Source organism: Neovison vison, chromosome 13 (assembly GCF_020171115.1).
Source record: "Neovison vison isolate M4711 chromosome 13, ASM_NN_V1, whole genome shotgun sequence".
In the NCBI taxonomy this organism is placed as follows: Eukaryota; Metazoa; Chordata; class Mammalia; order Carnivora; family Mustelidae; genus Neogale; species Neogale vison.
This window is the reverse complement of record NC_058103.1, coordinates 65,598,445-65,625,684: the sequence shown is the minus strand read 5'-3', so window position 1 is coordinate 65,625,684 and position 27,240 is coordinate 65,598,445. Positions and strand designations below refer to the sequence as shown.

Sequence of the window (27,240 nt, the reverse complement as noted above, 5' to 3'; positions counted from 1 at the left end):
AATTTACACGTTGAAACTTCATTTAGGCTTACTCACTTTCAAAAACTCTCACAGTTTTGGCAGTTTGGCTATTGTAATGTTTATGTTCACTATTTGCTATCTAGTTTATTGCTAGCTATTGAAAATATGGACTGTTTCTTGGTCTTACTATGATAGCTGATCACTCTTTGAAAAGATTACCTTCAACCTTTTAGAGTAGTTAGTAAGACTGTGTAAGTAGCCAGCCATGAAAGTCAAGTAATAAATAATGGTGGGCATGCAAGGTTATGTTTTATAGTCATGATTTATATCATACCTAATTGTTGGTTATCATTTTGTAAGAGCAACAGCAGTAAACTACAAACTAATATCTTTGTTGCCTCTTTCCTGTCAATAAAAAGAATAGTATTGTGGCACAAGTCAGATGAGAAAAATAAGAGAAAGAAGCAGAATCCAATCAGTCAGTAAAGAGGTTAGTTGAGGAGCACCTGGGTGGTTCAGTTGGTTAAGCCTCTGCTCAGGTCATGATCTCAGGGTCCTGGGTTCGAGCCCCATATCGGGCTCTCTGCTTAGCAGGGGGCCTCATTCCCCACCCCCCCACCACCTGCCTCTCTGCCTACTTGTGATTCTCTCTCTGTCAAATGAAAAATAAAGTCTTAAAAAAAAAAAAGAGGTTAGTTGAATCTGAGTATAGTATACAGAATATCACCGGCTTAACGCAGGTGATTAAATGTTGTGTTAGGAGGTTGCTTAAAGCAATGGAAGGAATGCATGATATATTGTGTTGCAAGAAAAGTGATGGACTTGAAAGTCCTAGTAATGTAAGAAGAAATTTAGCATGCTAGCCAAGTAGAACTCTGCTAGGAGCCCCTGTGATCCTTTCTTGACTCTCTCTGACTGGTGATCACTATCCCTAAACCATATCTTGGTGAACATGATACCTTTAGTTATGAAACAGATCTATTATTAATAATTTTATATTAAGTTTAGGAAAAAGTTTTATAATCCTTGCGACACTATGTGTGTATTTGTTTTTAAAGGTGCTTGAAGTGTTTTGTTTTGTGTTGGTTAAGAGATTAAACATACTAGAGAATCTGACCTGTTAACTTTGTGATTTTAAATGATTTTAAATTTTGAAGTGTTTGATACTATATACTAAGTGAATGAGTGAATGAATGGATAGAATTCTCTTAAGTGAATAGTGTTTCAATAAACACTAAATAAGTGAATAAATGAATAAAATATAATTCATTTTTTTAGAATTATAATTTATATTTAGTGTTTGTTAGGGTTATAGCTATTATATAAGTTAATGACTTTTAATCCTAAGTGATGTAGAATGAAATTTTTAAAAGCACTTACTATTCTAGAACTACTTTAATGGTAGCCCTATAACCAAAATCACACAGCTATCTGATATTGCAATGTTTCATTACATTTCTGTACAGTGTCTAGTTTACTGTGGGGTCACAGATATCAGTGACAATACTTGCTATTCCTTCTTCCCTCTGATTTCTTGTATATATACTCTGATATATGGGCTATTCATATGAGCCACCAAACCTCTAGTATAACTAAATTGGTAATATACTAAGGCTTTTATTGTATACACAAAATATTTATGGAAGGGAGTTGGCCCCTGAGTTTTGTAAATGTATTATCTTTTATAGTTTTTACGTTTTATTGTAATTTATTTATATTCTACAGCTGTGTCTTTATACTACATCATTTTTGTTATGTTAGATCAGTTTTTTTAGTAGTCTTCTTAAAATAGTTTTTCATTTCTATGCTTTGTCTTTTCCTCTTAAAACAAATTGAGTCTATGAAATTTTTTTAACCACTTTGATATAAAGTCCACAGTGAAGCCAGTAGTTTTGTTATACATCTAGTTATTTTCTCTGTTATATTCTGTTTATGTTCTTAATTGGGACTTTTATAATGGCAGTCATAATTTTGTCTTCATTTTAAAAAAAAAGATTTATTTGTTTATTTGAGAGATAGCACACTCACAGGCAGGACTGCGGGGAGAAGGAGAGGAAGAGAATCTTGAAGCAGACTCCCTTCTGAGCACGGAGCCTGGCTGGGGCTCAATCCCATGAGAACATGACCTGGAGCTGAAAAACAAGAGCTAGCCGCTGAACTGACTGAGCCACGCACGTGCCCCTTGTCTTTATTTTTCCGTATTTAGATTTTTTTTTTTGCTTCACAGCATACACATTAATAGTATTTTAGTACAATAAGTTTTGTGTTAAGCCCTTGTCATAAGGCTTTCTAGTACTAGTATGTCGCTCCTGTTTTGCTGACTTTCTGCTAAATGCTCTTTTTTGTCACCTCTTTTTTGTCACATGTATTGTTACTATGTTTCAAATCCCAGCTCCAGAACCTTTTGTAGTTGCATTTAACTATTGCTGCTTAAAATGAAATTGAGATTTAAAGAAGCCAGGAGGGCTAATAGAAGAAGAAGACCAGTCTTATTTGAGATATAAATTAGGTAAGAAGGCTGAAAAGTTACCATATAAACAGAAGGATTGGGGAATTATAAAAATTTGGTTAAAAGTTATGTCAGAATAACCAAAACAGTCTACTGTAATGCTAGTAATCCTAAGAACTTCTAATTGACTTAAAAATTGACTTATAAGAGAATTCACATTACTTATGGAATAACTTGGTGTATCAGAGCGCTGTTAAATAATTTCACAGAACTTGTCTGGGTGTCATAAAGCAATAGAAGGAAAATCTCTATTAGCTAACCTTCCAACTGTATCTTCTCTTCTGATCATATATGTATTTGCATGATCTTCAGCACCCTGATTCTTTGGATATGTGCATGGAAATAATATGGAACTTAAAATGAAACAGGTCTAGTCTCAAATTCTTACTGCTTTTGTTGCTGCTAGCTGTTTAACTTTGAGCAGCTTACATTAGCTTTCTGATCTTAAACTACTTCATATAAAGGATGACATTTGAAGAGTCATATAAACACAGCTTGTTCAAGGCCACAGCTAATAAGTGGCTAATTTCTTCCATCCTTTCCTTTCCTTTTCCTCCCTCCCTTCCTTTCTTTCCCCCCTCTCTTTTTCTTTCTTTCTCCCTCCTTCGCTCCCTTCCTCCCTTTCTTCCTTCCTTCTTTCTTTCATTTTTCAAAGATTTTATTTATTTATTTGACAGAGAGAGATAGTGAGAGCAGTAACACAAGCAGGGGGAGGGGGAGAGAAAGAAGCAAGCTTCCCGCCAAGGAGGGAGCCTGATATGGGGCTTGATTCCAGGACCCTGGGATCACTACCTGAGTTGAAGGCAGAAGCTTAATGACTCAGCCATCCAGGGACCCCTAATTTCTTATAATAAATAATATTTTACTGCACTACAAATACCTGGATGACCAAATTTAGGGTTTTCAGGTTTCCTTCAGTATCTATTTACTTTTGACTATTTAGCTATTCAGAAAATTGTTTTGGTCATTATATAAACATAAGTTTTGAGTACCAGTTACACTAAGTAAGTGGAATATGGTATTTTGGGGGGGAGATAGTTTGGAACCACAAAAAATAAACAATCATACAGGATAACATTTGGTAAGTGTTAGATCCTAGAGAAGATAAGAAGAGGAAATGATTTTAGAGAGCTGGTCTGGAGGCTGCCAGGGAAGAAAGGGATTTAGATAAGCAGAGAGGAGGCTGGGGATAGACTTGCACTTTTCTTAACTGTAAAATAGAGATAAGCACTTGCCTCATAGGATTGTTGTAAGGTTTCATTGAAAGACAGTATCTGTAAACTACCTTCTGCATGCAGTGCTGCATGACATAAAATGTAACTTTTGGGGTGCCTGGGTGGCTCAGTGGGTTAAAGCCTCTGCCTTCAGCTCAGGTCATGGTCCCAGGGTCCTGGGATTGAGCCCCAAATCGGGCTCTCTGCTCAGCAGGGAGCCTGCTTCCTCGGACCCTCTCTGCCTCCCTCTCTGCCTACTTGTGATCTTTGTCTGTCAAATAAATAAATAAATAAAATCTTTAAAAAAAAATAGTAATTCTTATTGTGTTACTCCTCTAGAGGGAATGTAAGTGGTTCATTCTGTCATCTTTTAAATTTTTTCTTCCCAGATGCCTGACTATTCCCTTTAAGATCTCACATTGTTTCCATCTTAAATATTAACTGGTTACCTGGCACATAATGTGGAAAAATTCTGAGTTTCTATCTGGTTTCAGCAGGAAGGAATGTGATCAGTTAGCAATTAGTTAGCGATCATTTAATGATGCCAAGGCAGGTATAAAGTGGCCAGAGGCCAGGAATGGTGGTATATGGTTTGTGGAAGTTAGAGCATACATGCATACATGTATTTATTGTCTTTACCAAAAGTTCCATTTTCACCTGTTTTTTTCTAGCTTTCCTTTCATTTGTTCCTGTTAAATCTACAATATAAATTAGCAAGTTATCAGAGGTAGGATATCAAGTTTATTCTCTATGCTTCTAGTTAGTATTTGCTGAGTAATTAAGTAAATGAATAGAATTTTAGCCCTATAGTAGACAAGAGTCTAAGATACCACCATTGCTCTAAAATATCCCTTATATAGATAGTCTGCCGTTTATATTATCTTTTTCTCCTTTTTCTTTGAGACGGAGAGAGAGAGAAAAAGCATGCATGTGCATGCGAGCAGGGACAAGGGCCAGAGAGAGAAGGTACCTTAAGCAGGCTCCACACACCCCACATGGGGCTTGATCTCACAACCCGGGATCATAACCTGAGCCAGAATCAAGAGTCAGAGGCTTAACTGACTGAGTCACCCACGTGCCCCTCCCCATTTATATTCTATTGAGTAGATTCCATTTAAAAATACTTGTATCTTTTACAAAGCGTAAGCTCTCAAAGTGATTTACTTGCTTCAGGTTCTTTTCCTAAAAGAAACCTCATGAGAAAATGAGTTTTGATTAAGAAAGGGATGCATTGGAAAAGAAAGGGGCAGTTTCTTTCCTGGGGATAGAGGTTGGATTTTAAAAGGGATACCTGGATGGCTTTCAGTTTTGAGATGGGTGGATACCTGGGGTGAGATAGTAAGACTCCAAGGTGGTACAAAAAGGGAAAGTATGTTGAAGATAAATGCAATATATTTTATTTTATTTTAGGGGATTTACTAACTTTTTAATTTAAATTCAATTAATAGGGGTGCCTGGGTGGTTCAGTGGGTTAAAGCCTTTGCTTTTGGCTCAGGTCATGATCCCAGGGTCCTGGCATCGAGCCCCGCATCGGGCTCTCTGAGTGGCAGGGAGCCTGCTTCCCTTCCTCTCTCTCCCTGCCTTTCTGCCTACTTGTGATATCTTTCTGTCAAATGAATAAATAAAATCTTGAAAAAAATTAAAAAACAGACAATCATATCAAAAAATGGGCAGAAGATATGAACAGACACTTCTCCAATGAAGACATACAAATGGCTATCAGACACATGAAAAAATGTTCATCATCACTAGCCATCAGGGAGATTCAAATTAAAACCACATTGAGATATCACCTTACACCAGTTAGAATGGCCAAAATTAGCAAGACAGGAAGCAACATGTGTTGGAGGGGATGTGGAGAAAGGGGAACCCTCTTACACTGTTGGTGGGAATGCAAGTTGGTGGAGCCACTTTGGAAAACAGTGTGGAGATTCCTCAAGAAATTAAAAATAGAGCTTCCCTATGACCCTGCAATTGCACTACTGGGTATTTACCCCAAAGACACAGATGGAGTGAAAAGAAGGGCCATCTGTACCCCAATGTTTATAGCAGCATTGGCCATGGTCGCCAAACTGTGGAAAGAACCAAGATGCCCTTCAACAGACGAATGGATAAGGAAGATGTGGTGCATATACATTATGGAGTATTATGCCTCCATCAGAAAGGACAAATACCCAACTTTTGTAGCAATATGGACGGGACTGGAAGAGATTATGCTGAGGGAAATAAGTCAAGCAGAGAGAGTCAATTATCATATGGTTTCACTTATTTGTGGAGCATAACCAATAGCATGGAGGACATGGGGAGTTAGAGAGGAGAAGGGAGTTGGGGGAAATTGGAAGGGGAGGTGAACCATGAGAGACTATGGACTCTGAAAAACAATCTGAGGGTTTTGAAGGGGCGGGGGGTGGGAGGTCGGGGTACCAGGTGGTGGGTATTATAGAGGGCATGGATTGCATGGAGCACTGGGTGTGGTGAAAAAATAACGAATACTGTTATGCTGAAAATAAATAAAAAATAAATTAAAAAAATTAAAAATGAATTCAATTAATATATAATGTATTATTGGTTTCAGAGATACAGGTCTATGATTCATCAGTCTTATATAATACTCAATGCTCATTACATCATGTGCCCTCCTTAATGTCCACCATCCAGTTACCCCATTACCCCATCTTTCTCCCCTCCAGCAGCCCTCAGTTTGTTTCCTATGATTAAGAGTTTCTTATGGTTTGTCTTCCTCTCTGATTTTGTCTTGTTTTACTTTTTCCTCTCTTCACCTATGATCCTCTTTTTTGTTTCTTAAATTCCACATATCAGTGAGATCATATGATAATCGTCTTTCTCTGATTGACTTATTTCACTTAGTATAATACCCTCTAGTTCCATCTATATTGTTGCAGATGGGAAGATTTCATTTTCTGATGGCTGAGTAGTATTCTATAGTGTGTGTGTACACCACATTTTCTTTATACATAATGAAAAATTTTAAGATTTTAGTTATTTATTTATTTGTCAGAGAGAGAGAGTGTGTGTGCACACTAGCAGGCAGTCAGGCAGAGGCAGAGAAAGAAGCAGGTTCCCTGCTGAGCAAGGAACCTGATTTGGGACTTGATCCCAGGACCCTGGGATCATGACCTGAGCTGAAGGCAGCAGCTTAACTGATTGAGCCACCCAGGTGTCCCCATAATGAAAAAATTTTAAAATATTTATTTATTTTAGAAAGAGCAAGTGGGGGTGGGGCAGAGGAAGAGGGAGAGAATCCTCAAGCAGAGTCCCCACTGAGCATGGAGCTCAGTGCAGGGCTCAGTCCCAGAGTCCTGATAACCTGACCTGAGCCAAAACCAAGAGTCCGTTGTTTAATCGACTGAGCCACCCAGGTGCCCTGGTAAATGAAATTTTAATATCAAAAGTGATAGGTGTAAAATTGGAAAAACATTGAAGATTTTTCTTTGTAGTCTTTCTGCTCCCTTTCTAGATCTCTTTCCTTTCTACTTCTAGATACAGTATTATTATACTGCTTTTAGGTAGTCCAGGTTGGCATTTGCTTTTTGATCCATTCCATTTTCTTACCTTTACTCATCTTTTTTCTAAATCATTTTCTTCCAGTAAGCAAGTAGGGTATTCTAAACCTTTTCTGGATACTAACTTGGTGGAACTACTTTGTCAAATCCAGCCACTTGAAGTTCTTCTGAAAGAATAGGATGCATCTTCTTTCTTGCATCTGATTTCTCATGAGAAAGGATCTTGGTTTTAGAAAGAAAAGAAGAAATAGGAAAGTAGATGGTGAGAACGTGAAATTGTAAACTTCATACTGGGTGTCCTTTCCTACTTTCTGAAGGTTTTTGTACTCTTTGAATGTCTTGTCATGAATATGTGGATAAAAGTTTGTTTTTATAAACTATTGCATCTATGTTATGTTTAAGTATTCTTTAAAATTCATGAAATGAGGGTGCATATTCTCTGTCCTCATTAAAAAATGGATTTAATATCTCTGTTATGTGATTTCAACTTACAATTTTTTTCAGAAATATATTCCTGAACCTTGGTGTTCAGCTGTATTTAAAACTCTTCTTTTATTTTTGGAACCAGGGAACAGAGTAGAAGGTACAGAGATTTTTCAGCTTATTGCTAATACCAACTTAAGTGGGATTGTCTACTATTTAGGTGATTCATGAACAGTGGGATCCCTACAAAAAGAAAATCTGATTCCAGATGAGAGTTATCCTTGGAACATTTAACAATTTCAACTTTAATAGAAAGATTTAAAGCAGCCTTTCTTATGCCTTTTTCCTTTTTGCCTAGCTCTTCAGTTTGACATGGTCACAATGTCTTTTCTAGCTTGACAATTAATTTATGATATAAAAGTGATCCCTAAACCTGTTTGAAATCTACTAGTGACACACAGTCCATTAATTAAATTCACACATGTTAGCAATGATGGAACTTTGTTGTAATAGAGTGAGGAGGATGTGGTATAGTGTCATTCATTCTGTGAATGGCATTATGGCAGTTGAAATGGTTTGACTTGCAGTAAGAATCTTTTGTGCTTCAATGTATGAGCTATCACAAAGATAGGAGGAAATAGGAAATAATGATCTGTATCATGAGATATAGACTTCAGATAATGGTGAAGCTGTTACTGGACAGTGGATTCCAAAGTTTCAATGTAAACTTTCAACCACTGGTACTTTATTAGTTTTTCTATTAGGTTTTGTGTAGGAATTGCTATACACATTTTTTAAACATAAAATTTTAGGGAAAATAAACTAATTTGTACCTGAAATCATGAGTTGTTGTTCAGAACATTTCTCTACTAATTTAAAAGTATGGTTTCAGTTTGTGTGGTCATTTAGTTCTGGTAATTTTACTAATTAAGATAAAATGCTTTTAGGCATTATTGATTTTGCTTACTGGTATGCTGGAAAAGATAAAGAAGAATGTGCCTCTAACTTTCTTTTTACTGTATATGCTGCACATGTTTAGGACTCTCAATGTACATTTTTCCCTGTTAAATTCTGAAAACATGATGATGAATCTACTCACATTGCTAATTTCAGTTTACAATTTATTATTCACTAAACTACAAGAAATATTTAAATTACACATTTTCTCTGAGTTGGGATTAGGCATACTGATAAAGTAGATTAAAGAGTATTCACATATGGTGTTAGAGATTTTGGTTTCCAATTTTGTGAAAAGGCTTTGGACTGTCCTAGTGGCTTATTTTGTTCCGGCTGCTATAACAAAAATACTCTAGGCTGGGTGGCTTAAACAACAAACATTTATTTCTCACCGTTTTGGAGGCTAGAAAGTTCAAGATCAAGGTTCAAGATCAAAATAATGAAAATGAAAACTGCTTACTGCTTCATAAACAGCTGTCTTCTCACTCTGTCCTCTCATGGCAGGCCAGGCAAGAGAACTCTCCATGGAGTATCTAAGCCCATTCACAAGAGCTCTGCCCTCCTGACCTAATTACTAATACCATCACATTGGGGGTTAGGATTTCAACATATAAATTTAGAAGGGAACACAACATTCAGTTTATAACAAATAGTTAAAATTTCCAATTTTAGTTTGAACTTAAAGCCATGTTTTGAGCAGATCTAAGTCCTTAGATAATCTATTTCAAATGGAGGATTAGGTGAATAGATGATATCCATATTCTCCTGTTTTATTTTGGTGTAATCTTTTCCATGTTACACTAAAAACAAGTGTAGTGCCATTGCTATTGCAGGTTTTTTTTTTTTTTAAATAAAGATTATTTATTTATTTATTTATTTGACAGACAGAGATTACAGACAGGCAGAGAGATAGGCAGAGAGAGGGGAGGGAAGCAGGCTCCCTGCTGAGCAGAGAGCCCGATGCGGGACTCGATCCCAGGACCCTGGGATCATGACCTGAGCCAAAGGCAGAGGCTTTAACGCACTGAGCCACCCAGGCACCCCTGCTATTGCAGGTTTTAGCCAATCCACTAAAACAAGGAAAGTAGTAGGGGTTATTAATAGTGGAAAGGGAAAGGCGAAATATGGTTGTCCACCTAGAAAATTTAAAGGAAATGATCAGGAAACTATTCGAAAAGTAAGAGTTCTGGAAGATACCAGAGGGGATCTAAGATCACTAAAAGTCAGTAGCTTTCCATTTCCAATACTGGCAATATGGCAGACTCTCCAGGAATAGCATACCTTAAAATATTACATGGAATATTAACAAAAACGACTTTTCAGTATATGTCTGAGATAGTAGGAAAGGAAGGGAATTTCTCAGAACTCAGAAATAACAGTGTGGCCCAACTGGTGTAAGTGGGCACTGGAATTGGCATTTACCCAGTGTTATCTGATAATCCTTGGGGGTTTAGGGACTATATTTTATAGGACTGTGTGTGAAGGAATGGAGACAAAGTTTGACACCTAAGGCAGGAGGAAAGTTCAATGGGGAATCACCATGTAAGAGCTGGGCACCCTTAGGATGTCATCCTTAAATGACCAATGAAATAAATCTTCCCTACATTAGTGGTTATTGGGGATATGTGTTAGATTTGTCCTTGTCTCTGGGAAGAAATGGCAGATAAGATTAGGCACAACTGAACAGAAAATTAACTGGAATATAGATGAAAAGAAAGTACTCAGAACATAGTACATAGAGAAGAACTGGAAAACAAATGAAAAGTTTGAGAGACATGGAGGATACCAGAAGGTCCAACATAGGTCTAATCATTGTTCTAGAAGGAGATAATGGAGAAACAAACAGAGGTGACATTTAAGGAGATAATGGCTGAGAATTTTTGGAGATAGAACTAAGATTCAGGAAAACAGTGGCACATGTGTTGGTTTGGGAGGGACAGTGATTGGATTTGAAACAATCAAAGAGGAAGAAGATAGAAGTATTGCTTAACTTTACATTTTAAATATGTTTTTAAAAAATACTAGATAATCATTGTATGAGTAGAAATGGAGTATATGATTTCTATTCTAAAAGAGGGAAAAATGTAATGAGGGGAAGAATCTAAAAAAATAAGACTACTAAAAAAAGTGAGGTAAAGAAAGTACAAAGTAGAATGGTAGATGTTAAGTACAAATATATCAACAATATAGATATAAATATTACACAACTTACCAGTGAAAGCATAATATTGTAAATCAAGAGAAAATGAAAAATAAAACCAAAACCCAGATAGGTTAAAGCTATTTACAAGAGATATCACCTAAAATATAAAAATATACATAGGTTGAGAGCTAAAGGATTGAAAAACATAAATCAGGTGATATGAAAGTAAGTATAGTTATGTTAATATCAGACAAAATAGACTTTAAAGCAAAAGAATTACTGAAGGTAAAGAATAACTACCTATAAACAAGCCTGATCTAATGGCCGTAAATAGAATATTTTTTTCAAGCACACCTACAACATTTACAAAAATTGATTATGGAATAGGCCATGAAGCAAGTTTCAGTGAATTTCAAAGATTGGTATCATTCAGACTGCATTCCTTAACTACCATGCAATTACTTTAGAAGTTTATAGCAAAATAATGACTAAAAACATCTATGCATTTGGAAATTAAAAACAATTTCTAAATAACCTGTGGTCGAAAGGAGAAATAATGAAAATGAAAACTTGTGGGATAAAGCTAAAATAATATTTAGAGATAGACTTCAGTATTTATATTTACAAAAGAAGAAAGACTGAAAATAAATGAGCTGTTTAACTTAAGAAGTTAGAACAATGCAATAAATCCAAAGAAAGTAGAAGGAAGGAAGTGATTAAGAGCAGAAGTTAATGAACTTGAAAACAAAGATACAGTAAAGAATCAAGAGAACAAAAATTGGTTTTTTGAAGACTAATAAGTTAGACAATGCATGGCAAGGTAAAATTAAAAAGTAAAGGGAGAGAAGACCTAAAAATATATTGAAAATTAAAAAAAAGAACTTGAGGGGCGCCTGGGTGGCTCAGTGGGTTAAGCCGCTGCCTTCGGCTCAGGTCATGATCTCAGGGTCCTGGGATCGAGTCCCGCATCGGGCTCTCTGCTCAGCGGGGAGCCTGCTTCCCTCTCTCTCTCTCTGCCTGCCTCTCCGTCTACTTGTGATTTCTCTCTGTCAAATAAATAAATAAAATCTTAAAAAAAAAAAAAGAACTTGATAGGTGTAACCATGGGTTTCAAGTAGAGATGATGTTTGGACAACTTTATGCTAATACATTTGAAAATTTTGTTGAGATGGGAAATCTCTAGAAAAATACACATAACTAAATCAGATTGAGGAAGAAATAGAATATCTATATTATTCCATCAATAAATGGAATCAGTAGTTAAAAATCTTACCATGAACATAGCAAGCCAATATTCAATAAATAATTCCAATCTTATATACAAACTAATTCATGGAATAGAAAATATATAGAAGTATATAATACTTCCCAGTTTAGTTTATGAGGCTAGTAAAACCTTAGTAGGATAGAAGAATTTCTGAAAAGGGGAAATTATAGGCCAGCCTCTCTAATTAATGTATGTAAAAAATTTTAAGCAAATATTAGCAAGCCATTTAGCATTTATAAAATAACTATATTGTAGGTAAATTGGGTTTAATCCAGGGAAGCAAGTTTGGTTCAACATTTAAACAAAAAAAAGTTTGTTAATGTAACTTACCATTTTAGTAGGTTAAAGGAGAAGAAGTATATGATAATTCAGAAAGATACAGGGAAGGCATTTATAAATCTGAATAAGCATTTATATATTCTTCAACTAGGACTAAAAGGGAATTTTACTGGACCTGATTTATAAAAAATACATAGCAAGCATCATACTGTGAACTGTTAAAGCATTTCATTTAAAATTAGGAATGAGACAAGGAGTCCTGGTATCATAGCTTTTATTTAACATCATACAGGCACTCCTAATCTGCAAATAAATCCAAACACAGTAACATTCATGAATGGGGAATTGAATAAAAAAAGAAAACTGTAATTGTTTGTAGTAAATATCATTATTAAAATAGAAAATTTACAAAAAACTTTAAATTATGAAAATGGATAAGAGAATTTAGCAGGGTGGCTAGATATAAGAATAATATATGAGAAAATTAAATTTCTGTGTGCTAGCAATAATGAGTTAGAAATTACAGTTTCAGGAAATGTATAAATAGCTTACAAAATACAGGGCACCTAGGGACAAATATAACAAAAAGTGTACAAATTTTATGTGGAAAAAATTCTAAAACTTTATAAAAAGATTTCAAAGATGTATATAATTAGAAAAACAAGATATTCATGGATAGGAATACAGAATTTTATAAAGACGTCAATTTTTTCTAATACTATCACAAATCTAGTCAAACTTCCGTTTGTGGGAAGTGACCAAGTATACAATTTATAAAGATGAGCAAAAGGCTGTGAATAGGTAAGACACTCCTGAAGAGAGAGAACCAGGTAGGTGATTTACTCTGCCACAGAGTAGAACTTACTGTAAAGGAATTGCATGCACCCTGCTTGGTTTTGGCTTGAGAATAGACAAATTAGTGGAACTGCATGAATAGAGAGCCCAGAAACAGACTTACACATATATGGAGACCTGACTTATGACAAAGCTGACATTGCAGATTATTGAAGGTAGGACAATTTATTATCCACTTGGAAAGAAAAGAAAATGGATTCTTACATGCTACAGAATTAATTACAGATGGTTTAAGGACTTACATATGAAATGTAAAACTATAAAGGGTTTAGAAGACAATATAAGAGAATATCTCAATGACAATATATTAAGGAAGGCTTTCTTCAGTAAGAAAAAGGATAAACCATAAAGGAAAAAATTAATTTATTTGATTACATAAAAATAAAAACTTGTTGTGGGTGCCTGGCTGGCTCAGTCAGTAGAGCATGTGACTCTTGATTTGGGGGTTGTAAATCTCTCTACCCTACATTGGGTATAGAGATTACTTTAAAAACACACACACACACACACACGCACATGCACATTGAAAAATATAAAAATATATAAAACATATATTTAAAAAGTAAGCTTCTGTTTTTCTAAAGACACTATAATGAGTTCAGCAGAGGGGCACCTGGGTGGCTCAGTTGGTTAAGCAGCTGCCTTTGGTTCAGGTCATGATGCCGGGGGTCCTGGAATCGAACTGCGTATCAGGCTTCCTGCTCAGTAGAGAGCCTGCTTCTGCCTCTCCCTCTGCCTGCCACCCACCTACTTGTTCTTTCACTCTATCTCTGTCAAATACATAACTCAAATCTTTAAAAAAAAAAGAAGTTCAGCAGAGGGTTTTTTTTTTTTTTAAAAGATTTTATTTATTTATTTGACAGAGAGAAATTACAAGTAGATGGAGAGGCAGGCAGAGAGAGAGAGAGGGAAGCAGGCTCCCTGCTTAGCAGAGAGCCCGATGCGGGACTCAATCCCAGGACCCTGAGATCATGACCTGAGCCGAAGGCAGCGGCTTAATCCACTGAGCCACCCAGGCGCCCCAGCAGAGGGTTTTTCAAGATAAGCCCTTGGGACGCCTGGGTGGCGCAGTTGGTTGGACGACTACCTCCGGCTCAGGGCGTGATCCTGGAGTCTCGGGATCGAGTCCCACATCAGGCTCCCAGCTCCATGGGGAGTCTGCTTCGCTCTCTGACCTTCTCCTCGCTCATTCTCTCTCTCACTGTCTCTCTCTCTCAAATAAATAAAATAAAAAATCTTTAAAAAAAGTAAATAAAGATAAGCCCTAGTGCATTGGATGAATATATTTGATACACAACTGGAAGATAGTTTAGGAACAAATTACTAGGAAATACATAGAAAATGAAGGACACACATAAATGCATCACAAAGATCTCCCTACCACCAATTTAGGGAGACAAAGGAAAAATAATCATATTGTATGCTCTATTACTCAGCTATTAATAACCTTTATGTGATTATCTAATAAAAATGGTGATATAATTATATTGAGAGGATGAATGCATGAAAAGTGTGCCTGTGTTCATGAATAAGAACTATATCCTATAATATTTTATGAGATAACTGAAAACTTTGAAACTTTAAATAAGGTTCACAGATTAATGAATCATAATCAATTTACTGATTGTGGTAATTATACTATGGTTATGTAAGATGTTAACATTATGGAAAGCTAGATAAAGGATATATGAGGATTCTGTACTGTTTCTGCAACTTTCTGTAAGCCTAAGATTAATTCAAAATAAGGAGTTAAAAAAATCAGTTGAGAGTTGTTGGCTCTGGGAATTAAGAAATAGGAGAGGGCTGTAGGATATTGCTTTTCAGTAACCATTTTATAGTACAACTTGTCTATTTTTAAAAATATATTTTATTTGTTTTTTTTTTCCTTTTTTTTTTTTCCAATTTATTTATTTTCAGAAAAACAGTATTCATTATTTTTTCACCACACCCAGTGCTCCATGCAAGCCGTGCCCTCTATAATACCCACCACCTGGTACCCCAACCTCCCACCCCCCCGCCACTTCAAACCCCACAGATTGTTTTTCAGAGTCCATAGTCTCTCATGTCCCCTTCCAATTTACCCAAAAGCACATACCCTCCACAATGTCCATAACCCTACCCCCCCTTCTCCCAACCACCCTCCCCCCAGCAACCCACAGTTTGTTTCATGAGATTAAGAGTCACTTATGGTTTGTCTCCCTCCCTATCCCATCTTGTTTCATGGATTCTTCTCCTACCCACTTAAGCCCCCATGTTGCATCACCACTTCCTCATATCAGGGAGATCATATGATATTTGTCTTTCTCCGCTTGACTTAAAAAATATATTTTATTTGAATTAATTTAGGTAACATATACTATATTACTAGTTTCAGGAGTAGAATTTTAGTGATTCATCAGTCGCATATAACACCCAGTGCTCATCATATCAAGAATCATACAATCTTAATCATATTAAGAATCATAAATTCTTAATGCCCATCAGCTTATTACCCCATTCTTAATGCCCATCAGCTTATTACCCCATTCTTTTACTCACCTCCCCTCCAGCAATCCTCAGTTTGTTTCCTACAGTTAAGAGTCTCTTATGGTTTGCCTCCCTCTCTGTTTTCATCTTAGTTTATTTTTCCTTCCCTTTCCTATGTTCATCTGTTTTGTTTCTTAAATTTCACATATGAGTGAAATCAAATGGCATTTGTCTTTCTCTGATTGACTTATTTTGCTTATTGTAGTATACTGTAGGTCCATCCACATTGTTGCAAATGGCAAGATTTCCTTCTTTTTGATGGCTGAGTAATGTTCCATTATATATGGGAATGTAGCTGCACAGATAGTTTGATAAAAGAAACTATATTTTACAGTAATCTAAACTACTTTATAGTTTATATACTTGTTAGTTGATTATATAAAGTGTATTTTTTTTTAAATTTGAGCATAATCAGTAGATTGTTTTTCCCTTGAGATTAATGTAACTTTTTTCAGATTACAGAGTAGAGTTTAAAATATTTTTTTTATTATGGTAAAATACACATAACATAAAATTTACCATCTTAACCATTTTTAAGTATATAGTTCAGTGGTATTAAATACATTCGTAACATTGTGCAACTATTACCACCATCCATCTCCATTGCTCTTTTTGTCTTGTAAAACTGAAACTTTATATTCTTCAAACAGTAACACACCTCTTAGTGCCCCTGGAAACAGCTATTCTCCTTTTTGTCTGTATGATTTTCACTACTTTAAGTACTTCATCGGATGAGAATCATACAGTTTTTCTCTTTTTGTGTCACCTAGCATAATGTCCTCATAATTCATCCATGTTGTAGCATATGTCAGAATTTCTTTCTATTTTAGGACTGAATAATATTCCACTGTGTGTGTTTGTGTCTGTGTGTGTGTGAGAGAAAAAGAGAGAGAGAGAGAGAGAGACACTTGGCTTTATCCATTCATCTGTCAGTGGACACTTGGGTTGCTTCCATATTGTGGAATGTGAATAATTATTGTGAATAATGCTGCTATGAACATGAGTGGACAAATACCTCTTTGAGACCCTGAGACCCTCCTTTCATCTCTTTTGGGTATGTACCAAGAAGTGGAATTCTTGGATCATATGGTAATTTATCTTTAATTTTTTCAGGAACCACCCTATTATTTTCCATAGCAGCTATAGTATTTTAAATCCCTACCAATAGTGTATAAACTTCTTCAGATTTCTCCATATTCTCTAATACTTATTATTTTCTGTTTTTGTTTGTGGGGTTTTTTTGGGGGGGGATGGTAGCCATCCTAATAGGTATGAGATGGTATCTTATTTTAATTTTGATACACGTTTCCCCAATGATCAGTGATGTTGAACATTTTTCCATGTGCTTTTTGGCCATTTGTATATCTTTCTTGAAGAAATGTCTCTTTGCTTCCTTTGCTGGTTTTCAAATTAGGCTTTTTTTTTTTTTTTAAAGATTTTATTTATTTATTTGACAAAGAGATCACAAGTAGGCAGAGGGGCAGGCAGAGAGAGAGAGAGAGAGAGAGAGAGAAGCAGGCTCTCCACCAAGCAGAGAGCCCGATGCGGGGCTCGATCCCAGGACCCTGGGATCATGACCCGAGCTGAAGGCAGAGGCTTTAACCCACTGAGCCACCCAGGCGCCCCTAGGCTTTGTTTTTTATTGTCATTGTAGAGTTTTGAGATTTAATATATTCTGGATATGAATTCCTTGTAAGATATATGATTTATAGATGTTTTCTCTCATTTTGTGCCTTGCTTTTTTACTTGTTGATATTGTCTTTGATGCACAACATTTAAACATTTTCATTAAGTCCAGGGATGCCTTGGTGGCTCAGTTGGTTAAATGTCTGCCTTTGGCTCGGGTCACGATCCCAGAGTGCTGGGATCAAGTGCTGCATCGGGCTCCTCCTTCTGTTTTCCGCTCTCCTGCTTGTGCTTTCTCTCTCTCTCTTCTTCTGACAAATAAATATATAAATAAAATCTTTAAATAAAAATTTTTCTTCAGTAAGTCCAATTTGTCTATTACTTTTGTTGCCTGTGCTTTTGATGTCATACCCAAGGAAACACTGCTAAATCCAATGATATGAGGCTTTTACTCTGTTTTTTTTTTAAAATCTTACAGTTTTAGCTCTCAGTTTAACTTAATTTTTATATGTGTAAGGGTCTAACTTCATTCTTTTGCATGTGGATATCCAGTTTTCTCAGCATCAATTGTTGAAAAGACTGTCCTTTCTGCCTTGAATGATCTTGGCTTCCCATAAAAAACCATTTGACTGTGTATATGATGGTTTTATTTCTAGGCTCTCTGTTCTTTTTTATTTTTTTTTTTGAAGATTTTATTTATTTATTTGACAGAGAGAGAGATCACAAGTAGGCAGAGAGTCAGGCAGAGAGAGAGGGGGAAGCAGGCTCCCCAATGCAGGGCTTGATCCCAGGACCCCGAGATCATGACCTGAGCCAAAGGCAGCTGCTTAATCCACTGAGCCACCCAGGTGCCCCTAGACTCTCTGGGCTTTTCCATTGATCTATTTTTGGTCTTTATGCCAATATCTCACTGATTTATTTACTGTAGCTTTGTAATAAATTTTGAAATCAGGAGGTATGAATGCTCCAGCTTTGTTCTTTTTTTTCTTGATTGATTTGCTTATTTGGGATCCCTTCAGATTCCATATGAATTTTTGGATGGAATTTTTATTTCTGCAAAAAATGTCATTGGAATTTTGATAAGGTTGCATTGCACCAGCAGATTGCTTTGGACAATATTGACAATATTATGTCTTCCAGTCAATGAACATGATACGTGTTTCCTTTTATTTATGTCTTCTTTGATTTTTTTCAGCAATGTTTTGAGATTTTCATGTACAAGTCTTTCATTCTTTGTGGTGATGCTAGTTCTGAAGTATTTAATTCTTTTTGATGCTGTTATAAATGGGAAAGTTTTCATAATTTTGTTTTCAGATTATTTATTGTTCGTGTCTAGAAATGCAATGGAATTTTATGTGTTAATTTTGTATCCTGCTATTTTGCTGAGTTCATTTATTAGCTCTAGTAGTTTTTTATGGAATCTTAAGGGTTTTCTATATATAAGATCATATTGTCTGTGAAAAGGGAGAACTTGACTTCTTCCTTTCCAATTTGGATGCTGTTTATTTCTTTTTCTTGTCTAATTGCTCTGGCTCTTCCAGTATTATGTTGCATTAAAGTGGCAGAAGTGGGCATCCTTGTCTTGTTCCTGATCTTAGAGGAAAAACTTTAAGTCTTTTACCATTAAGTATGATGTTTGCTGTGCGTTTTTTATATACTGCTTTTATTATGTTGAGATACAAAGTAGAGTTTTCTACTCTTGGATTTTTTATACTTTACAAATTCTTCAAGTAAGGAAAAAAGAAATAGGGATAACTTATTAGATGCCTCTGTGCATATTTGTGTACTTGTCTTGTAAATGCATACTACATAAACTTAAGAATGTAATTTATATATCTATATATGAATAAAATTGGTGGATAAAATTACTTATTGAGGCTATTTTTTAGAGACACTTAAAATTATATATGGATTGTTTCTTTTTTTTTCTTTCCTTTATTTTTTAAAAAGATTTTATTTATTTGAGAGAGAGGGAGATAGAGAGAACATGAGTGATGAGGGGGAGGGACAGGGGAGAAATAGGCTTCCTGCTTAACAGGGAGCTTGACATGGGGCTTGATCCAGGACCCTGGGATCATGCCCCTTGCCAAAGGCAGATGGTTAACTGACTGAACTGCCCAAACACCCCTAGGTGGGTTGTTTCTTAATAAAACTCTATTCCAGCTGTTTATAGATGTGCATCTATTGTAAGTATTGGTTGTATGCTTGGTATAATGTTTAAACTATTGCAGATTTAGGTGGAATCAGTTGAAAGTTAAAGAGCAGCAGTATGAGTAGCCATTTGTATTTTTTTTTTTTAAAGAGTTGTGTTTTCTTTTTTATTTTTATTTTTATTTTTTTTATTTTTTTATTTTTTATTTTTTATTTTTTCTAAAGATTTTATTTATTTATTTGACAGAGAGAAATCACAAGTAGATGGAAAGGCAGGCAGAGAGAGCGAGAGGGAAGCAGGCTCCCTGCTGAGCAGAGAGCCCGATGTGGGACTTGATCCCAGGACCCTGAGATCATGACCTGAGCCGAAGGCAGCGGCTTAACCCACTGAGCCAGCCATTTGTATTTTTAATTTGATACTCTTTTTGGTTAATTTGACACTTTTAGTTAAAAAAATAAGTCATTACGTTTATATATTCTAAAAGAGAGGGTTTTTTTTGTTTTTTAAATTTCAGGCAATCTAATGAGGCCTCTTTTGAATTATGGTATTGCTTGGTAAGTATATGTTACTTTTTTTATGCTACTTTTCAGAATAATGTTGATTAATGTGTGTAAATTAGTTGCATTTTTGGTTTATTGTTGCAGTATGTCTATGGGTTTCCTGGTTGAAGAGACTGCACCAGTTGTTTGGAGAGGCCTTATGGTAATGTCAGCTATTGAGAAACTATTAAGGCAGGTAAGAAAATTGCATTAAGTATCATTTTATTCTTGCACACGGTGGTTAATGCATTTGCTGATTGGAGAGTTGTTAAAATTTGTGGTCAGGTCTTTTTTCTCTTTTTCCCCGCCATCCTGCCGTGTGCTGCGCGCTGTTAATTGACCATGTCTTCTCACAAGACTTTCAGGATTAAGCGATTCCTGGCCAAGAAACAAAAGCAGAATCGTCCCATTCCCCAGTGGATTTGGATGAAAACTGGTAATAAAATCAGGTATAACTCCAAGAGGAGGCACTGGAGGAGAACCAAGCTGGGTCTCTAAGGCGTCCCACATCACGCGATGACACACCTAATTGGCACCACGTATTTAATTACGTTACTTGAGGATCATGTGTTCTATTCCATCACCCTGTAAACACCTTTCTGCCTGGCCAATAGATACCATTTATCAGCGAAAGATTTTTCTGTTACTATAGCTCTGCACTAGTGGGTTGGTTTGGTAATAAATGTGAGGCCTTTGAGCTGTAAAAAAAAAAAAAAAAAAAAATTGTGGTCAGGTTTGAGATGTTTTACAGAAGAATCCAGCTGATAGGGAAAAAAAAAAGAATCCAGCTGATAAACTGAATATATAATGACTTCTGTGGTGCAAAGACCAATTTCACTGGTCTGTCATTTAATCTTCTCTATTGCTTAGGAGTAGGGAAAATCCTAACATCTTATTTTACATTATTCTTTTGCCTTGTTGAGTCTGTTTTGAGACAAATCTATTTGATAAGTAATCTCTCTTCTTTAAATTTATGGTTAATCTCATCATGGCCAATATTGGATTATAAGGGCAGTATAGAAGTTCTTGGATATAGAAAAATTTACGTAAATCATGCTCATTTTAAAATTGCTTAAGACCAAAATGAAATTTTGTTTTATTTTGAGTACATCTGGCTCTATATATATGTATATAATATCTGTCCAATCAACTTAAATTTATCCTTAAGGAAGAGAACAGTTGATTGGATAATCTAAAAATATCAGATGGGCTATATGTTATTTATAGAAATAATTTTAATTTTTTTCTGGTAGCTGTGAACTTACAGTTAATTATGTTTTGGTAAGTACCATAAGTAATTTGGAATTTCTCCATCATTTACAGCAATTACTCTGATATATTCAGATTTCACTTTGGGTCAGGCATCATGCCATAGGTTGATAATTTCAATCATAGATATTTCTATATTCATTTCTATTTGTAAGAGTTGATAGATGAAATATATCTTGGACTCTGAAACTCTTTGTTTTTCATTGTCACATCTTGTCTTCCTTCTGTGCTTGAGTTTTCATAAATGTGCTCTTTGATCTCTGGTCCCAGAATCCTCCTACTTACTAGTGCATTCAAGTCTCTCAGCTGCATTTCCTCCCCTTTTATACTCAGATCCTAATTGGCTATTTCACTTATATTCCCAACAATACCCCTTCTTTATCAATTCCTTTGTGACCTTGATCTTTATCCTTTATTTGTGTGAATTAACCAGTCTCTCTCTCTTTTTTTAAAGGAAATTATAAAACAGTCTTTATTTAGTTTATATTTAAAGTTAGAATCAATAGAAATTTAGAAACACTGAAAGGAAAATTCTGATTTTGTCATCAGAATATTTTCAGTACTCATTTTTCCCCTACTCTGTTAGTGTTGTAATTCTCAACAGGAAATGATTCAGATTTTCTCCTAAGCCTTATGGATGGCCGCAAGAAGATGGAAATACTTCTGCTTTCCACAGTGATCAGAGACTTAGAGACCCTAGTCAGTGATAAGAGTCACACAGCTAAGTGTTTGTGCTCCCCTCTGAGGGATGCAGGATCCTGCCTTTAAGTGTCCTTTTTGAGTATTAAGTTCCATTTAAACCTCAGATTGCAACAGGTGGTGAAAACATCTCTACAAAGGAGCCCCTGAACGTGGAAGAGAGAGACCCGTGTGCACATACCCTTAGGAGAGGGACAGAGGAGGTGTCCCATGGGAGAAGTGAGAGTAAACCTGACAGTACAAGTTAATTAGGCTGCAAAAAATTTTGCACCTAAAATTCAAACTTAGCAGTTTAGTAACTGCTTTTATAAATGAAGAAAACTTTTATTAGACTAGAAGTGAATGATCAAAAGTCTGAAAGAACCAGAATATATTGTTTTTTTTTATTCTGTGAGGAATTGGGAAAGAGAGGAGGGGCAGGATTCCATTTCATATTCTCAGTCAATATCCCTCTATAACCCAGCCTCTTTTATCTACTGCTGATTACTGTCAGAGAGTGTAGAATAATTGTGTTAGTTGCTGGCAATATATACATTTTTGATTTCTGAATTCAGCTACACTCTCATCACTTTAGTCATCTGACATTATTCATGTTCTTCTTAACATTCATCAGATGCCAAGCTTAAAAATTATTTATGGAATTTGATAGTCTGGCTGAGGAGCTAGTGGAGATTTGGAGAATTGGCTCTCTGACACATAAATCATATAAGAGTCAGTTTACTTTGATAAGTGCTGAAAGAACATTTTTAGCAAACTTGCTATAAAATATCAGGATGGAAGATGGGGTGACAAAATGGCTCCTTTACTTATTTTATTGGAATGCTCTAGGTATTTCCTAAGACTTATAAGATATTAGGTAAAATATTAGGATATTAGGACACTAGACTACATATTTATCTTGCAATCTTTTGAAAAGTTACCGTTATCATTTGCTCATCTTAATTGGAGCTGAAAACCTAATATTTTTGGACTACCCTGTGACCTGTACTGATCATGTCAACTGCTAATTTAGGAGTGTTTTGTTTTTGTTTTTTTGTTTTGCTTTAAAAAGTAGACCAGTTTTTGGAAGTTTAACAGCCCTTGTGAAAATTTACTAGCTGGGTAGATGCTCTGTACAGCAGTTGATTGTGGAGGCTGCCTAATTCATTGGCTGATGAAAAGAATTTAATGTAATATATACATAAAAGAGTGTACAAATCATAAGTGTACAGATAGATGGATTATCCCTAAGTGAAAATACCTTTATATTTTTTCAGGACATAATAAATAGAATACTAATGTTCCAGAAGTCATGTCTCTTCCTAGTTGGTGTTTTTGGGGAACAAGATAAATACTTGTGGTCAGTCTGCCATTTGAACTGAAAGTTCAGTATTTTCCCACCCCCGTCTCTTATATTTTATTGAGTTAGTTATATGTACTATGGGATGCAGAGATCTTACATGTATGGTTCAATTATTTTTGATAAATGTATATACCTGTATAACCACACTTCAATCAAGATAGAGAACATTTCCATCCCCTTACTACATTTCCTTGGGCTTCCTTCTGTTCAATCCCCCATTCATAAGCCATCACAGTTCTGATTTGTAGTATCATAAATGAGTTCTGTTTTGTTCTTATACTTCATATAAACGGAACCCTACAAACTGTATAGCCTTTTTTATCTGGTTTCTTTCTCTTAGCCTAATGCTTTTGAACATCATCCTCTTGTTGCCTATATCAGTAGTTGAGTACTTTTTATTACTGAGTAATATTGAGTTATAATACTCAGTAATAAAAGTTATAATGCTCATATGATCTCCCTGATATGAGGAAGTGGTGATGCAACATAGGGGCTTAAGTGGGTAGGAGAAGAATCCATGAAACAAGATGGGATAGGGAGGGAGACAAACCATAAGTGACTCTTAATCTCACGAAACAAACTGTGGGTTGCTGGGGGGAGGGGGGTTGGGAGAAGGGGGGAAGGTTATGGACATTGGGGAGGGTGTGTGCTTTTGGGTAAATTGGAAGGGGAGATGAACCATGAGAGACTATGGACTCTGAAAAACAGTCTGAGGGGTTTGAAGTGGCGGGGGGGGTGGGAGGTTGGGGTACCAGGTGGTGGGTATTATAGAAGGCACAGCTTGCGTGGAGCACTGGGTGTGGTGAAAAAATAATGAATACTGTTTTTCTGAAAATAAATAAATTGGAAAAAAAAAGTTATAATGCTCAATATTACTCAATACTCAGTTGAGTAATACTCAATATTATTGAGTAATATTGAGTAATTACTGAGTATATTCCATCAAATGAATATAATCAAATATTGTTTGTTCTTCTGTTGATGGACATTTGGGTAGACTCCAGTTTTGTTTTTTTTTTTAAAGATTTTATTTATTTATTTGACACAGAGAGATCACAAGTAGGCAGAGAGGCAGGCAGAGAGAGAGAGAGAGAGAGAGAGAGAGGAGGAAGCAGGCTCCCTGCTGAGCAGAGAGCCCAATGCGGGACTCGATCCCAGGACCCTGAGATCATGACCTGAGCCAAAGGCAGCGGCTTAATCCACTGAGCCACCCAGGCACCCTAGACTCCAGTTTTTGGCTAATATGAGTAATGCTGCTATAAATACTTATACAAGGTTCATTAGAGTTTTAGTTGCTTCACATCTTGTCACTATTGCTGTGTCAGTTTCTTCACTCGTGGGTATAAAATAGTATCTTCTTACTGTTGTATATTAGATATCATACGGTATCTTCTTTTATGAAGTGTCTATTCAAGTCTTTTACTCATTTTTTTAATTGGCTCATTTTTCTTCTTGTACTTGAGTTGCAAGAGTTTTGATATATTCTTGCTGTGAGTCCATTGTCATTCCCAATATATGTATTGGGAATATTTTTCCCAGTCTGTGTATTGCCTTTTGATTAACTGGTGTTTTAAATTTTCATGAAATCTGATTTATCAAAAAAATTTTTTTCATGCTGAATGCTTTTTGTGTCCTTTCTAAGAAATCCTTGCCTATCTACCCCAAGGTTATGAAGATATTCTTATATATTTTTTCTCAAAGCTTTATAGCTTTGGCTTGCCCATCTAGATTTAAATTTTCTGTGGGATGTGAGATAAGGGTTTATATTTTTTCATAGTTTTGGTATAATAGCAAATACATTTGTTTTTTGTTCCTGGGTCCTGGTACAAAGCTCCTGAGACCCTTGGAATTTCCTGATGATAGGAATAGCTTTTGTAACTCATGTGGGGCCCCTTTTTGAGCACACCTGAGTTTAGGCTAGTAAGATGAATTAGGGTGGGGTCCCTGGATAATCTCAGGATGGGGCTGATCACCAGAAAGATCAACTGTTTAGAGGGTTAGGACTTTTAGCCCCACCCACTGACCTCTGGAAGGGGAAGGAGGGTGGGGTGCAGATTAAGCTCTATGAACTTCTGGGTTGGTGGGTATATCTATATCCTGATGGGTTGTGCAAAACTAGCTCCCTGAGGACAGAAGCTTCTACGCTGAGGGCCTTTTTGGACCTCTCCCTTTGTATCTCTTCATCTGGCTATTTATCTATATCCTTTTAATACCCTTTATGATAAACTAATAAACATAAGTAAATGTTACTCTGAGTTCTGTGAGCCACTCTAGCAAATTAATCAAACCTGAAGGCAGAGGTCATGGAAACCTCTGATTTATAGCTAGTCAGTCCAGAAGCATGCATAGGTAACAACCTGAACTTGTGATTGATATCTGAAGTGGGAGTAGTCTAGTCAGACTGAGCCCTTAATTCACATGTGGGATCTGATGCTGTATCCAGGGTAGATAATATCGGAATCAAACTAATTGTTTGGAGTAGGAAAACACATAGTAGTTTATCTAGTTGTTCTAGCACCATTTGTTTTAAGATTTCATTTTCCCCATTGAATTGACTTGATACCTTAGATGAAAATCAGTGGAGTATATGTGTATGGGTTTATCTCTGGGTAATACTGTATTGTATTCCATCTGTCTTATTTAAGCCTTACAGCAAAACCATACTATCTGATATTTGTAGCTGTGTAGAAAGCTCAAAGTCAGAAGGTGTGGGTCTTCCAACTTTTTTTTTTAAGATTAAAAGAACCTATACTAGTTTCTTTTCCATTTCTGTATAAATTTTAGATTCAGCTTGTCAGTTTGTACAGAAAAGCATGTTGGTATTTTCACTACTTTGCTATTGAATGTATAGTGAATAGTACTGAATGTATAGTTCAGTGTTTTGTGAATCAAGATCCTGACGACATTGAGGCTTCTAATCCATGAGCATGGTATGTTTTTATATTTATTTAGATTTTCTTTGGTTTCTTGGAGTAATATATAGTTTTTAGTATATTGGTCTTAGAGTTTTGTTAGATTTATTCTAAATATTTTATGTTCTGAGATGGTTTTAGAATTGTATTTTGTATTTAATTTCAAATTTTTGCTGTTAGGACAGAGTATCACTTAAGTAGTATAGTAACTTTCTTAGGTATTTTATATGCACATTTAATAACTTTCTTAGGTAGTTTATATGCACGTGATTTTTTTTTTTAAAGATTTTATTTATTTATTTGACAGAGAGAGATCACAAGTAGGCAGAGAGGCAGGCAGAGAGAGAGAGGAGGAAGCAGGCTCCTTGCTGAGCAGAGAGCCCGATGTGGGACTCGATCCCAGGACCCTGAGATCATGACCTGAGCCGAAGGCAGCGGCTTAACCCACTGAGCCACCCAGGCGCCCATATGCACGTGATTTAGTAACTTTCTTAGGTATTTTATATGCACATGATTATGTTGTTTGTAAGTAAAACAGCTTCACCGCTTCGTTTCCTATCTATTTCTTTCATTTCATTTCATTTTCTTATTGTATTGCCTAGTAGAAAAGATGAGAGGTGATATCCTTGTCTTCATCTGGATTTGTAGGGTACAGTAACAGTAAGTATTTCATCTTAAAGAATGATAGTGGTAGGTTTTCACTGGTGGCCTCTGACCTCCCTGTTTCTTTGTTTGCTAAGAGTTCTTATTATGGATGGGCATTGAATTTTTTTCAAATGCTTTTTCCTCCCCATTTATTGAAATGATGATATGGTTTTTCTCTTTCATTTTATGGATTTGGTGATTTACATTGATTTTCTGTGTTAGGCCAACCTTGCATTCCTGGGATAGATTTTTCTTGGTCATAATATTTTAATTATTATAAGTAATACTGTAATTACTTCTAAAATATTGCTAGATTAAATTTGCTAATGTTTTATTAAGTTTTATGTCATATTTGTGAGGATATTAATAGTTTAATGTTAATTAATATTGATAGTTTC

General features: G+C 35.7%; 2 protein-coding genes across 3 annotated transcripts in view; both read left to right on the top strand.

Moving 5' to 3' along the window:
- The window catches only part of NUBPL (nucleotide binding protein like), a 214,434-nt gene that overhangs the window by 61,684 nt on the left and 125,510 nt on the right, over nucleotides 1–27,240 (top strand). The window contains exons 5-6 of one of the 2 annotated variants that reach the window (XM_044229761.1): nucleotides 19,951–19,990; nucleotides 20,081–20,171. In XM_044229761.1, coding sequence (XP_044085696.1) covers nucleotides 19,951–19,990; nucleotides 20,081–20,171 — 131 coding nt within the window. The remainder of the gene's footprint in view (nucleotides 1–19,950; nucleotides 19,991–20,080; nucleotides 20,172–27,240) is intronic. The other variant, XM_044229762.1, reaches the window with a different exon arrangement.
- LOC122893010 (60S ribosomal protein L39-like) lies at nucleotides 20,178–20,632 on the top strand. The gene has a single exon (XM_044229765.1). The coding sequence runs from the start codon at nucleotides 20,318–20,320 to the stop codon at nucleotides 20,471–20,473; it is 156 nt and encodes a 51-aa protein (XP_044085700.1). The 5' UTR covers nucleotides 20,178–20,317; the 3' UTR covers nucleotides 20,474–20,632.

Excerpts from the sequence above, each read along its gene's own strand:
- LOC122893010 (XM_044229765.1), top strand. The coding sequence starts at position 20,318 with ATGTCTTCTCACAAGACTTTCAGGATTAAGCGATTCCTGGCCAAGAAA.